At 47.2% G+C, this 14,833-nt stretch overlaps 2 protein-coding genes across 7 annotated transcripts; one reads left to right on the top strand and one right to left on the bottom strand.

The window, feature by feature from the left end:
* Positions 1-348: 348 nt before the first annotated feature.
* MRPL36 (mitochondrial ribosomal protein L36) lies at positions 349-3,058 on the bottom strand. 6 transcript variants are annotated; one of them, XM_036020288.1, is made up of 3 exons: positions 2,932-3,032; positions 2,436-2,657; positions 349-786 (listed from the first exon to the last, which is right to left on the bottom strand). In XM_036020288.1, exon 3 carries the CDS (start codon positions 771-773, stop codon positions 450-452), a length of 324 nt encoding a protein of 107 aa, XP_035876181.1. In that variant the 5' UTR covers positions 774-786; positions 2,436-2,657; positions 2,932-3,032; the 3' UTR covers positions 349-449. The 6 variants fall into 6 exon arrangements, 5 of the variants coding, with proteins under 5 accessions (XP_035876181.1, XP_035876182.1, XP_028376554.1 ...); XR_004901913.1 differs by lacking the exon at positions 2,436-2,657 and having other exon boundaries at positions 2,932-3,058; XM_036020289.1 differs by lacking the exons at positions 2,436-2,657; positions 2,932-3,032 and adding an exon at positions 2,274-2,405.
* A 71-nt stretch (positions 3,059-3,129) lies between these two features.
* NDUFS6 (NADH:ubiquinone oxidoreductase subunit S6) lies at positions 3,130-14,634 on the top strand. Its single transcript, XM_028521566.2, has 4 exons — positions 3,130-3,297; positions 4,121-4,174; positions 13,520-13,642; positions 14,443-14,634. The coding sequence occupies exons 1-4, from the start codon at positions 3,166-3,168 to the stop codon at positions 14,506-14,508; spliced, it is 375 nt and encodes a 124-aa protein (XP_028377367.1). The 5' UTR covers positions 3,130-3,165; the 3' UTR covers positions 14,509-14,634.
* Positions 14,635-14,833: the final 199 nt, after the last annotated feature.

The following is a 14,833-nucleotide window of genomic DNA, read 5'->3' as shown; positions in this document are numbered from 1 at the left end:
AATTGCCCTTGACTATAGGACTGCTATCAAGGTCTTCCATCCTCATCCTGGAGACAGGAATGTTGAAAGGAATTTGAACCCTGGGGAAAGCAGCAGTATGGCTGAATGCAGACATGGGGCCAAGAGCCACTCCACAGGCAGGTCTGAGACCGAATCTAGTTCTTTCTAAAGAACTGGCATTCTGATATTGGAGTGGGCGGGGGGGGGGGGGGGGGGGGGGGTAAACCCATTTTCCCTCCTCTGTCTTCTGTCCTCCTGCCAGCTTTCCAGCTGGGGCTCTGACGGGACTAGGTCTGGATAGTGAGATGCCTGGAAAGCCGAGTCAACAAAACCGGCAGGTCAACACTCTTAGAAACCAGAACATTTACATTTTATTTTTCTTCGGTAAGTTAACACCATCTCTCAAGGAAATGGTACAATCTTGCATGTTATTTTCACAGCCGAAGGAGCTACATCTGTCTTTGCTTGTGCCTTGGGTTCGTTTTGCAGTAGATGAACCACCGCCCACGCCTCTTCACCCGGTAACAGTCCCGGCAACGCTTCCTGAGGACGCCCTTGGTCTTGAACCCCAGAGCAGGCTGCAGGAAAGGTAAGGGGCGGCAGGAGAGGGGTGAGGCCACCACTTCGCTGGGCTTTGCCCCTGCTGGGACTGCAACACGCAGGGGACCCAGCAGGAGTGTGGAGAGCGCACGGGACGTCGTCGTGCAATGACTCAGACGTAGGAGAGGGTTCACAGCAGAAATCACCAGTTGCTTTATAAAAACAGTTGCCATGTTGTGGCTGAATCTATGCAAAAAAAAAAAAAAAAAAAAAAAAGGTGGTTACAGCGTCTTCCATGCTTCCTACCATTACAACTTTGTTTTCCTACTTCACGGTCGTGTAGGCATAGGAGCTGAGGGGTAAGGGGTGCTACCACTCCCCAGTGCAGCACAAACCCTGACAGCTCTGCAGGAGACAGGGACACGGGGTGCAGCACTTGGCATACCGCCCTTTAAAGGGAGCCCAGGCGAGGCTGACGAGACCTTAAGCGTAGGCCACGCCCCACACTTTGAAATAATTAAGCCAGGTGGAGGGGTTAGTGACTTGCCCAGCCCTGTTGAGACACCGCAGCAATGAAGGCCGACCCCAACCCAGGGGCTACAGGCCGGGTCACTAGGGGCTAAACAAGGCCCCTGTCCTCGCCTCAGTAGTTTCAGCGAGGCGGGCGCCCACGTGTAGGATGGGTCCACAAACAAGCAGGGTAACCGCTTCTCCGTGAACTCCGACCTCGCTCAGGTTTAGTAAGGGGCAGAGCTGGCCTGGCTTCCTCTGCATGAAGCACCGGGTTCCCAGGCCGGCGCCCCACCAGCCGACCGAACGGAACTCTGGCGGGGCTGCTTCTCGGAGGAGGCGCACTGGCTGGCGTAGCGGGACTCGGTCCCAACAATGGCGCGAGTCGCTCGGGGTCGCACACCGCCCGCGAGGCTCGGGCGTCCAAGGGATAGATCCGGCCCCACGCCGCCCCCGTGCCCTCTGATCGCAGCCAACCCGGGGAGACTGAGGCTGCGGGGCCAACGTCTCCGAGCCAAGCCCGTCCTCAGCCTCTCGACCTGGCAGCCGGCTGCAGGGACCAGAACCCGGGCATCCCGCCGCTTCCCTAGTTCCCAGCCGCTCTGGACCCGCAGGGACCCCTGACCTGCGAAGAACGGCCCTTCGCCCTGCCAGCTGCGTCCCTCACGCCGCGCCAGCTTCCTGGCCGGCGCCTGCGCAACGGCACCGGGGTCACGTGGCAGCACCGGCTGCGCCGGCCGTAAAGATCGAGCTCCCGCGCCTAAGATTGGAGGGAGCTGAGTTTCTCTCTTCCCTGCCTTTCAGTCCCCGTCCCTAGAGCACCTAGCAGGATGCCCCCTGCAACCTGTCGCCTACAATTGGTGGTGGTGGTGGTGGGGGATGCGGAAATGGGAACTAAATATATATGTTATATAAATATATAACTTTATATATATAAAGTTACAACCAACTAGACTTCAAAAACCGACAATACTAATGTCAAAACAAAAATCTAGGAAAACAGTATGTTGGTACTACGTGAACACCCTAGGAAAACTGGCGAGTCCAAGGCAAACGGACAATGGTTGTAACTGGTTGTAATTAAGTATCTTCTCCCCCTCCTACATTTTTAAATGAAGCATTTCAAAGAGATAAAAGTTGATTTTTATGGTGAACACCATGTGCACCCAGGTTCCACGAAGAACGATGAACCTGCCTTTCATGGGGCGTGTCTGCGAACCCACCCGTCTACTTTCTGGACACTAGAAGGCGACCTGCAGACGTGGTGCACCTGTCCAGGTGATCTTTGGTTCTTCCCGGGCACCCGACCGTAAGCACCCTTCCTTTCAGAGAGGTTTTTAGGGCAGTACGCTTCTCGTCACCTTGCTGGGCTCTCCTCCATGTACCTGGAGTGGAGTCCCGGCTGTGGGTGTACTCAGCTACCGGGGCGTGGTGGTTACGCGACTCAACCCTGAGCTAAGTCTGCCCACCTCCCTTCTGTTTTCGCCCATGCCCCTGGGTCTATGCACAGGCAGTTTAGAGGAGGCAGGAGAAGCACAAAAGGGAAGCGCCGGCATGCCGGCCGGGTCCTCCCCAGGTGCCCTCTGGAGTAGTGGACCTGTCCGGTGCTGATCACGTTGGGAACGGTGGCTGGAGGGGCGACAACGGTTGTGCTTTACTGGTAGCTTCACTGGGACTGTGCTTCGGAAATCCCCAGGCAGGCGGTCCACCACCACCGCACCCCCCAGCCCCCGGGCAACAAAGAAATGCGCACGGCGCAACAGGAATGCACTTCCAATTTCCTCTCTAGGCAGGGATCCTTCACTAGTAAAAACATACGTGTATCCCCTTGATTATTGATTGCCATTGAATGCAAACAATGCATCTCTACTTTCTACCCACCTCTGCCCTTCCCTTTGTACGAATAACAGCTACGGTTGTGCTCAAAGTCTCCCTCCTTATCCCGGCTGAGGCCTGGCCCGCTGGAGAACTTGCCGGGGCGCTCTCGATCCGACCACAGAGCGCGTGCGCATTCCCCCGAGGAGCGATAAGTCCCGGCCGCCCGGGCCCTACGAGGCTGTGCGCACGCGTCAGCGTTGGCGCGTCGACGCGTCGGGTCAAGGGTCAACCCGCAAGATGGCGGCAGCGTTGACCTTCTGCCGGCATCTGGGCCGGGGCGGCGCGGCGGTTCTTAGCTTGCCTCGGGGCGCTAGATGTTTCGGGGTGCACATCTCGCCGACCGGGGAGAAGGTCACGCACACCGGCCAGGTAACCGGTGCGGCGCGGAGGATGCTTAAGTGGGCGGAGCCCAGGTCAGGCTCCCGGTTTTTCCGCTGTCCCTGGTGCCCCGGGTCCTCCCAGTGTCCTCCGATTCTTGGTTCCTGGGCAGGGATCGCGGAGAACCAGCGACTGAGTACAGTGCGGGTCCTTCGTAAGACACAAGCACGGTCGAGCTGTGCTGTCGCACGCAACAACCTGTGTGGATTTAAACGGCTGCCGTGGTGCTGGCCTTAGCGGCGTGTTTGCAGATTCTGTGGTGTGAGCCCCCGAACTCTAAAAGTTCTGGGTAATGAGGCTGTTACCCAGAAAGTAGCTGTGGGGAGGCTTCCCATTGTACTCAAAACGACCGATCCTTTGGCTCGAATCTTGTAATGTTTGTGTGATATTAAATAGTACACTTAAATAAGTTGAGAATCTGCTGTAGTCCAAAACACAAAGACGATGTTAAGTTATAATTGTAAGCCAAAGATGAGAGAATAAGTATCTATATTAACGTGTCACCCAGAAGATTTAGAAGGACAGAGCCATGGGCCGTTTGTGGAAAAGGGGGGGTGCACCTCCTCTGCCTGAATTTGCCTCCTTTGCACTCCCACTTCACCTTGCAACCTTCCAGTTCAGCTTATTACCCATTGTCATCTTAGGGGTCTTGCTGAAAAATGCCCCTGGTTGCACAGCTATGCTTGTCTCCTCATGTGTTTGATCCTGAATGATGTAAACATTAAGAAAAACACTTTTCTGTAATGTTTGTGATATGAAGTGACCTCTTTCAGAATGAAGCTGTAAAAATCACATATGGTCTTTTCCTTTTCAGGCTTATGATGATAAAGACTACAGGAAAATTCGATTTGTCGGTCGTCAGAAAGAGGTAAGTATGAGAGATATGCTCTCATAAGATCTTTATATAACCAACAAGAAATAAAAAAATAATATGTAAGATTTAAACAATTTTTCCCAATTTGTGAGCACTCTAGAAGATTTGGAGCTCTGCATTTTTTCCCCAAAATGTTTGATGTGGCTATTTTGGTTTTGGTTCCTGCCCCCGCAATATCACAGTATAGAACAACATCTTGTAAGTGTATTTCTGGTCTACATATAAATGAGACTGGTCTTTTTCTTTATTTCTGTGCCTTATACTCCTGAGACTGTCAGATTAGAATAAATTTTGTTCTCCATAGTCAGTTTGAGTCACTCCTTCCCCTCAGTCAGCTTGTTGATTCTTCTTGGTAAGCTTCAGCTTTCCCTAAATCATGTGTCCCCTTCCCTTTGATCTTGGTTACACTGTCCATTCCCAAAGTCTGGTTTTCTGCTTCCATTCCTGCTTTGTGGGTGTCATAAGGGTAGGAGCTGTGTGGTGGAGATGGAGTTCAAAGCACTGAATGGAGCAGTTCATTGCACATCGGTCTTGGGGTTGGTCCTGCAGCTCTGTCCCCAGCTTCCTATCTCACCTCTTCCGGTGCTTTAGCAAGCATCTGTGCCTGTCACAGATTCCTCTCTGCTGGAAATTCTGCTGTGGCTCCGGTTTCTGATTGCCATAGCAGAGGACAACTGGGAGTGACTTAAAAACAAAGCTATTAAAGGCAGTCAGGAGCTGAGGGTGTTGCATCTCTATCAGCCTTTCTCTCCACCAGCTCTCCTGAGCTGGCTCTCTTAACAGCTGTCACCGCTCGGGGTCTCTGGCACCTTTCCTCTTTGGGATTGTGAGTATCCAGGCACATCCTCAAGTTGTGATGGTACACAGCACATCTGTAAACGATGAGCTGGCATTCTGCTCTGGCTGTTATTCTTACGACAAAAATTTGGCATTGAGTGGCTTTTTAAAATTATTTTCATTTCCAAGAGATATTACTGTTTTAGAAAACTTGAGACATACTGGAAAATTACACAGAAAGCACAGTTTCCATATATCCCTCATACTGTTCCCCTATTATTTAATATCTGGCATTAGTGTGCTACATTTTTTACAAGTGATTGATTTAGACATTGGATGAGTATTGATACATTAGTTTCAACACAAGTCCATAGTTTTCATTAGGGTTTACTCTTTGCCGTACTTTCTGCTGTACAGTCTTGACAAAGGTATAGTGTCTTATATCCACCATTACAGTGTCATACAGAGTGGTTTTATTGCCTAGAAGACCCTCTGTCTTCCACCTGTTCATCCCTGCTTTTTAGCATTTTCTCCAAACTTACTTAGTTTAAAAATTAATTTGGATGAAAGTTTCCGTTTTTACTGTGATTTAAGAATTATATATGTATATATATGTATGTGTAGCTAAATATAATTATTGATATTAGTCAGTATAACACCTAAAACACCTAATATTTTAAATCATTGAACTGGGGCTTTTAGTTTATTTTAAACTTGTAAATTTCCATTAATTACATTAGAAAATTATAATTAATTAAATTAAGGTCAAAATTTTACAGAACATTGATTATTGAACTGGGTTATTATTTCCCTTTTTACTAACTTTAATATTATTTTGTAGAATTTATATTTCATCTTTAATGGATTTAATCTCAGTTTGATGTAAGGGAGTAAACTCTCCATAGGAACAGTCACTCCCAAAAACATAAGTTTAAAAACAACCCAGCTAACTGACTAATGAATAATGTAAACCTAAATATATTTAGGCCCAGATGAATTGATCAGGAAGTAAATGTTAATAGAGGTTCATATATATGTATTTTTTTATGTTAGTGACCTAGAAAACTAATTTTTTTAAATTTTATTTTAATCATTGTTCAAGTACAGTTTTCTCCCTTTTACTCCCATTCTAGCCCACCCACCCATCCTTCCCCACTTCCCTCCCATTACCACCCTCCCCCTAGTTTTTGTCCATATGTCCTTTAAATTTGTTCCTATAAACCCTTCCCATTCTCCCCTGAAATTCCCTCTTCTCTCCCCTCTGGTCACTGTCAGCCTGTCCTCTATTTCAGTATCTTTGGTTATATTTTGTTTGTTTCTTTGTTTTGCTGTTTAGGTTCCTGTTGAAGGTGAGATCATATGGTATTTGTCTTTCACTGCCTGGCTTATTTCACTTAGCATAATGCTTTCCAGCTCCATCCAAGCTATTGCAAAGGGTAGGAGCTCCTTTCTTCCTGCTGCACAGAATTCCATTGTGTAAATGTACTATAGTTTTTTGATCCATTCATTTACTGATGGGCATCTAGGTTGCTTCCAGCACCTAGCTATTGTAAATTGTGCTGCTATGAACATCGGGATGCAAAGGTTCTTTTGTATTGGTGTTTTAGTGTTCTTAGGATATAGTCCCAGCAGTGGAATTGCTGGGTCAAAAGGCAGATCCATTTTTAGTTTTCTGAGAAAGTTCCATACTGCTTTCCATAGTGGTTGTACCAGTCTGCAGTCCCACCAACAGTGCACTAGGGACCCTGTTTCTCCACATCCTCTCCAACACTTGTTGTTTGTTGCTTTGTTTATGATGGCCATTCTGACTGGTGTGAAGTGGTATCTCATTGTGGTTTTAATCTGCATCTCTCTGATGGCTAGCGATATTGAACATCGCTTCATGTGTCTTTGGATTTTCTGTATGTCCTCCTTGGAGAATTGTCTGTTCAAGTCCTTTGCCCATTTTTTAATTGGGTTACTTGTCTTCTTAGAGTGGAGTTGCGTAAGTTCTTTATATATTTTGGAGATTAAACCCTTGTCTGAGGTATCATTAGCAAATATGTTTTCCCATACAGTTGGTTCTCTTTTTATTTTGATACTGTTTTCCTTAGCTGTGCAGAAGCTTTTTATTTTGATGAAGTCCCATTTGTTTATTCTTTCCTTTATGTCCTTTGCTCTAGGGGACATGTCCGTAAAATAGTTCCTGCGTGAAATATCTGATTTTCCTACTTATGTTCTCCTCTAGGACTTTAGTGGTGTCACAATTTATATTTAAGTCTTTCATCCACCTTGAATTTATTTTTGTATAAGGTGTAAGTTGTTGCTCTAGTTTCATTTTTTTGTACGTAGCTGTCCAGATCTCCCAACGCCATTTCTTGAAGAGGCTATTTTTATTCCATTTTATGTTGCTGTCCCCTTTGTCAAATATTTATTGACCATAGGGACTTGGGTTTATTTCTGGGCTCTCTGTTCTGTTCCATTGGTGCATGTGCCTGTTTTTATGCCAGTACCAGGCTGTTTTGATTACAGTGGCCTTGTAGTATAGTTTAGTGTCAGGTATTGTGATCATTCCTACTTTGCTTCTCTTTCTCAAAATTGCAGCAGCTATTCGGGGTCGTTTATGGTTCCATATAAATTTTTGAAGTGTTTGTTCTATGTCTGTGAAATAAGCCATTGATACTTTAATAGGTATTGCATTGAATGTGTGAATTGCTTTGGGTAGTATGGACATTCTGATGATATTAATTCTTCCAATCCATGAACACGGTATATGTTTCCATTTGTTTGTGTTTTCCTTGATTTCTTTCCTCAGTGTTATGTAGTTTTCTGAATACAGGTGTTTTACCTGTTTGGTTAGGTTTATTCCTAGGTATTTTATTTTTCTTTTTGCTATTTCAAATGGGATTTTTTTTCTTGATTTCTGCTTCTGCTATTTCATTGTTGGCGTACAGAAATGCCTTTGATTTTTGGATATTGACTTTGTATCCTGCTGTTTTGCCAAATTCATTTATTAGGTCAGTCAGCTTTTTGCCCGAGTCTATAGGATTTTCTATGTACACTATCATGTCATCTGCAAACAGTGACAGCTTTGTTTTCTCCTTTCTGATTTGGATGCCTTTTATTTCTTTTTCTTGTCTGATCGCTGTGGCTAAAACTTCCAGTACTATGTTGAATAGAAGTGGTGAAAGTGGACAGCCTTGTCTTGTTCCTGATCTTAGTGGAAAAGATTTTAATTTTTGCCCATTGAGTATGATGTTGGCTGTAGGTCTCTCATATATGGCCTTTATTATGTTGAGGAATGCTCCCTCTATTCCCACTTTGCAGAGTGTTTGTATCATGAATGGGTGCTATACCTTATCAAATGCTTTTTCTGCATCTATTGATATGATCATGTGGTTTTTGATTTGCTTTTGTTTATGTGGTGTGTTACATTTACTGATTTGCGAATATTGTACCATCCTTGCATCCCTGGAATGAATCCCACTTAGTCATGGTGTATGATCTTTTTAATGTATTGTTGGATGTGGTTTGCCAGTATTTTGTTGAGGATTTTAGCATCAATGTTCATCAGCAATATTGGCCTGAAGTTTTCTTTCTTTGTTGTGTCTTTATCTGGCTTTGGAATTAGGATGATGTTGGCCTCATAAAAAGAGTTTGGGAGTCTTCCATCTTTTTAGATTTTTTGGAATAGTCTGTGAAGGATAGGGGTTAGCTCTTCCTTAAATGCTTTATAGAATTCTCCTGTGAAACCATCTGGACCAGGGCTTTTTTGTGTTGGGAGTTTTTTGATTACTGCTTCAATTTTTTTGCTGTTATAGGTCTGTTCAGGCTTTCTGCTTCTTTTTCATTGAGTTTTGGAAGATTATATTTTTCTAGAAATTTGTCCATTTCACCTAGGTTTTCAAATTTCTTGGCATACGGTTCTTCATAGTAATTTCTTACAATCCTTTGTATTTCTGTGGTATCTGTTGTAATCTCTCCTCTTTCATTTCTGATTGTGTTTATTTGGGTTTTCTCTCTTTTTTTCTTGATGAGTCTGCTTAAAGGCTTGTCGATTTTGTTTATCTTTTCAAAGAACCAGCTCTTGGATTCATTGATCCTTAGAATTGTGCTTTTAGTCTGTATGTCATTTAATTCTGCTCTGATCTTGGTTATTTCCTTCCTTCTGCTTGCTCTGGGCTGTCTTTGTTGTTGTTCCTTGAGTTCTTGTAGACGTAGATTAGGTTGTTTGTTTGAAATGTTTCTATCTTTTTTAGGTGGGCCTGTATCATTGTGAACTTCCCTCTCAGGACTGCCTTGGCTGTGTCCCATAAGTTTTGGGTTGCTGTGAGTTCATTTTCATTTGTTTCCAGAAACCTTTTGATTTCTTCCCTAATATCATTCTTGACCCATTCATTGTTTAATAGCATGCTATTTTATCTCCATGATTTTGAGTGTTTTTGGATTATTTTCCTTGGGGTTGGTTTCTAGCTTCAGTCCCTTGTGATCCGAGAAAATGCTTGATATGATTTCAATTTTCTTGAAATTGTTGAGGCTTCTTTTGTGTCCCATCATGTGGTCTATCTTTGAAAATGTTCTGTGTACATTTGAAAAGAATGTGTATTTAGTTTCTTTGGGATAGAGGGCTCTATTATTATCAGTTAAGTCCATTTCATTTAGGGCATTGTCCAATGCCACAATATCTTTGTTGATATTTTGTTTGGAAGATCTGTCCATTTTTGATAGTGGGGTGTTAAAATTCCCCACTATAATTGTGTTGTTGTCAATATCTTTCTTGAAGTTCTCTAAGATTTTCTTTATGTATTTGGGTGCTCCTATGTTGGGTGCATATATATTTACGATATTTATGTCTTCTTGGTGGATTCTTCCCTTGAATATTATGAAGTGACCTTCTGGGTCTCTTTTTATGGGCCTTTTTTGGAAGTCTATTTTGTCTGATATGTGTCTATTTTGTTGGAGTATTACTACCCCAGCTTTTTTTCCCTGTCTATTTGCTTGGAAAATTTGTTTCCAGCCCTTCACTTTCAGCCTGTGCAGGTCTTTTGTCCTGAGGTGGGTCTCTTGTAGTAGCATATGTGTGGGTCATGTTTTCTTATCCATTCAGCTTTTCTATGGGAAGACTAATTTTTACAGTGGTTGGGCAATTTAGGGTTTGTGATACAGTGTGTACTTACGAAAACACTGCATTTACTGATAATTCGCAGTGTACGGGGTGCCGTGACATGTTTCCTGTACTGATCTTGTAAGGTCCAGTAGTGCCTTTTCCTGCCCGTGCCCCATCCTGGGGCAGGCCACACGCTGCAGCCCAGGATTTCAGCAGATCTGACGCTGGCCGTGGCTGTGTGCTGTGGCTGGGCACTGACTCCTGGGCTCTTTGTTTTCCTGCAGTTGAGCAGAGTCCCAGAATGTTAATCATGGGAGGTCGGGGTCGCCCTGGAGCTGCAGTTCTGAATGACAGGGGCAGTCCCGTGTCAGTCTCAGGCGTCAGGCATCAGCTGCCCTTCCCACAGGAGACAGCCGGTCTCTTGGACTGCGTGATGGGAGTTTGTTAGTGTGGCCTTTGTGACACATTTGTCACCGAGGTAGACACCGTATTATTTACACCCTGAGGCTTCATTTGTATGGCGCGTGGCTTCGTCTGCAGCGGCAGTGAGTGGGCCATCACTCACCACTGGCCCACCAGAAGGTGTGGTGTGAGGGGAGCCGAAGACCTTGGCGGACGCTCTGTGTTTAAAGGAGCTTGTAAAACAGCGAGGCGGCAGCACTGCATGCTTGTGGTGTTTGTTTTAATGTCGACGCATTTCCCACTGCCTTTCTGCTGTGTTTTCAGAAGTAGAACTTTAAGGAAAAGCTTTTCAAAATCATAATCTGTAACCGACAAAGCTTTTGAAAAATAACCAAACCTTTCCACAGTGTCCACATCGTGTGAGGTCAGGGTGTTTGGCACCGTCTGTGTTGGTGGCAGACGGGGCCTTCTCTGCGTGTGAGGGGCACTGTCCCTGGATTGTGTGTCCTCTGGACAGTTGGCTGGCTTTGGAAAAGGTTAACTGAGCTTGATTGTGTTCTTATTTTCAAGTTTTATGAAATTAGGTGCTCCCCCACCCTGCCTTATTTGTGAGGATTTGTTTATGCCTGCTCTTGGTTTTCTTGTCTTCCCCAGAGCAGTAGGCGCCTGATATAGAATGATCTAGCACGGGATGCGGGGCATGCACGCTGGAAGCCACACGGCCCTGGGTGGCCTGGACTGACCTGGCATAGCGGTCCTCACCTGTAATGATAGATGAGTACTAAGATTATTCCCAAGCCGAATCTCACAGTAACCTCGGGCAACATTTATTAGTCTGGTGTTGAGCCTCACACTGCCCGTCTTGTCTTGATTAAGCCGTCCCTTCCCGTAAACTTGTGATGGCTTTTAGGAGACCTGGAAGGGGAAGGATGGTGCCGCCCCTCTGACATTTGGCCCTCGGTGTTGTGTGTTCCAGTTGAGTGGTCCTCTGGCCTCCAGAAGAGGGTGACTTTCGAGGTGTGCTGTTGCTGTTGTCATCCCCCCCGGGGTGGCCAGCGATGCGGAAAAGATGCTGGTTTAAGCGGCACCATCAGGCAAACTAATCCTCGGGAGCCAAGTGTTGGCCACAGAGGTTGCTGTGATCGCTGTACATGGCTCCAAAAAGGAGAAAGCTCGGAGAAGGCGCTGCTGGGTTTCTTCACGGGGTGAGCAGCGCTTGGAGTGTGGGGGCCCCAGCCCTCGGGCGGGGGCTGGTGATCACAGGGCACGAGTCGTGGGGCTCTGAGTCCTGGCAGGGACTGTGAGGTCCCAGGTTCGGTGCTTTTCCTGTACACGCAGGCACCGACGCTGCACTTCGGCAGTTTCCCAGCACCGTGTGCCCTGTCTTTGTGGTCACCGAGGACAGCTCTAATTGAGGCAGATACAACCAAGATGTACCTCCCACCCAGCGTTCCAAGTTCGCCACAGTGGGGCACGGTTGGACAGATTATTTGCCCAGCCAGGAAGTCTGAATTGCTGTAGTAACTGTGCCATGGAGGGGCTGGTTCATCGACGCCCTCCTCCCATGTGCCTGGCCACTCAGTGTCAGCAGTTTCCCCTGGATACTGACCAGTGCGGCCAGGCCTGTTTCTGCCGTGTTCGCCAGCACCCTGCTCCCGCCGTCTGTGTTGTGTCATCAGGTCTGAAATTGATCGTGCACACCTCCATGAGGGGTGGACTGGGACAGGATCATCTCACCTGAAACTACAGAGGTTCTTTCAGTCCATTACTCTAGGTGGCCTAAATATTCTGGACTGCATTGTATTCTCAGTTGTATAGCTCGTTTGACTCCGAATGCAAATAAGTCACACATATTGCAGTGGTGACAAGGTTCTCTGACCTTTAGGTTCCCATTCCCCTGTACACATACGCAGTCTCTTTTTGCATTTGTGACGTGTGTGTGTATAACCCCCCTTTCCCTCACACACACACACGGCCCTTTTTCTGCCTGGGACTCACCTGTCACAGGGCTCGGGCGTTTGTTTCTTGTGTGCAGTCGCCCACAGCCAGCTCTGACTGACTGCACTCCCGTCGCGCTGCGTGGAGTCTCTGGTCCTCTGGAGGGAGTGTACTCGGACTGGTCCAGCGCTTTGTCGGACCGGACCCGGGTTCTTTGTCCGTTTAGCCCTATGGGGCAGGTGACCTGCGTGCGTTAGGTCATTAACTCACACAGGTTGTAAAGCATGATGTTCTCTTCTCATTAGTAGTCTGAGGACTTACATTTAGAAAAAACCAAAAAACACCTTGGGTTACTCGGAGGAAAGAAGAAACGCTCGATTCTTTCCTTTTACTTACCAGTTTTAAAAATAATGAGTTGATCCCCTGTAGCAAGGAATTAAAGAAGTTTGAAAATGTCATTGTGGAATCGTGGGTTTTAGTGATTTGTTTTCAGTCCTTTGCAGTTATAATCTCATTGTCCCTCAGATTCCCCATGTCCGGTTTACCCCCAGTGGGCAGGGTCCCCAAGTCGGCTACCCTTTGGACCTGCCTGTGGTTGCCTTTGCTGACCTTTGGTCTCTCTGTCCCGAACGCACGTCTCCAGGTCATCTGCAGCATCCCCTGCCATGGCCCCGGAACCGGCTGTTGTCAGAGCCCTGGTTCCTTTAGTGTGGAATGGTGGTCGTGTGGACTCGTGGCCACCGGGGCGTCCCTGTTCCCAGTGGGCAGAGCTGTGGAACCGTGTGTGTAGAGAGAGGGGTGGGAGAGGGGGGACAGGGGGTGGTAGGTGGGGCAGAGCGTGAGCAGACTGAGGCCAGGCAAGGACAGAATGGGAGTTCTTGGCACTATTGTAATTCTTGCGACACGTCCGTAAATTTGAAATTATGTCCAGTGAAAAATTAAGTGGGCTGTATATACATGTATTAATTATTTGTGTATTTTGAAGATCTGTAATTATATTCAGTGAAAACGTACAGAATAAAATTCTGCCTGTGCTGACAGTACATACATGTCTGGGGCAGGTTTCTACATAAATTTAAATTTCATGACATTGAGTTTCTGTGCTTGTCTATACAAGGTTTTTTCTCCTTGTCCAGGTGAATGAGAACTTTGCCATTGATTTAATAGCCGAACAGCCCGTGGGTGAAGTGGAGAGTCGCATCATATCGTGTGACGGCGGTGGGGGGGCTCTGGGCCACCCGAGAGTCTACATAAACTTGGTAACGTGACCCGTCGCCTTCCTGTTCTGCCTGTTCCTGCTCTCAAGGGGGCCCTCGCGTGTTCCTCTGGCCACACGCTCTCCCACCGACCTTGCCCACAGAACCACACGGCAGGGCCGAGCACCGAGGCATCTTTTCAGATGTGCCGTGCCGTGCAGGGTCCTGCTTAGCGTTACCAGCACCGACTTACCAGCTTCCTCTCAGACACCTAGGAGTCCGTCTTTCTCGCTGAACTTTCCTCCTCGGCCCATTTTGTTGATACACACACACTTGGGGCCTAGAGAAGGGGACCTGGGACGTTAGAGCTGAGAAGGAAGCCACAGGCTAAAGCTCAGATGCACCTGTGGTGTGAAGGAGAGGGAAGGGAGCTGGCAGGACCCCTGCCGCCCCTTCTGCTGCTGGTGTGAGTGAGCTTGGGCCCGGGACCCCGGCCCTGTGGGGGGACCCACCCGTCTGAGTCAGTCGAAGTCTGTGCTCCAGATGCAACTCTGGCTGTCTTGGATGGATCAAGCCAAGGGCAAGAAGTGGCTGCTGTGCTGACATTTTCTGTCCTTGCTGTGGCCCTTTGAGATGCCCTCGTATTCCAGGGCAGGGCCTGAGGCTGGGGGAGGAGCCAGAGCTGGACCTAGGGTTCCTGGGCACCGTGGCAGTTCTTAGCCTGGTGGTGATTTGGGTTTGCAGGTGTTTCGGGCTGACAGGGCATTCAGGTGTTGTGTGTGCTTTCAGTGTCTGACCTCTAACTGTATTAGGTTTGAAGTGGAATATGGAAATATGAGGTCTTCCCTCTTGAATTTTTTCAGGACAAAGAAACAAAAACTGGGACCTGTGGTTACTGTGGCCTCCAGTTCAGACAGCACCGTCACTAGAGCAGACCGTGCACCTGGGTCTGGGGAGGCTATGCACGTGAGCATGTCCGTGTTAGAGTAAAATGGGGAAGGTTCTCATGCTGTATGTGGGGCATTCCTACTGTGAATAAAGGGTGTTGTCCAAGACGGCCGTTCACAAGTGTGTTTCTTTCACAGAAGGGACTTTTGGAAAATAGTGTCACTTAGAAGTGTGGGCTAGATCGGGGTCCCCTCCTGCCAGATGTTTCTGGACAGGGACTTGAATCCACGTGACCACATCAGGTGGCTGAGAGAAATGAAAGAAAACTCCGCTATTCTCCCTTCAGCTACAGTGTCAGCTGCTGCT

Source organism: Phyllostomus discolor, chromosome 3 (assembly GCF_004126475.2).
Source record: "Phyllostomus discolor isolate MPI-MPIP mPhyDis1 chromosome 3, mPhyDis1.pri.v3, whole genome shotgun sequence".
NCBI classification, from domain to species: domain Eukaryota; kingdom Metazoa; phylum Chordata; class Mammalia; order Chiroptera; family Phyllostomidae; genus Phyllostomus; species Phyllostomus discolor.
This window is presented reverse-complemented; position numbering and strand designations above follow the sequence as displayed.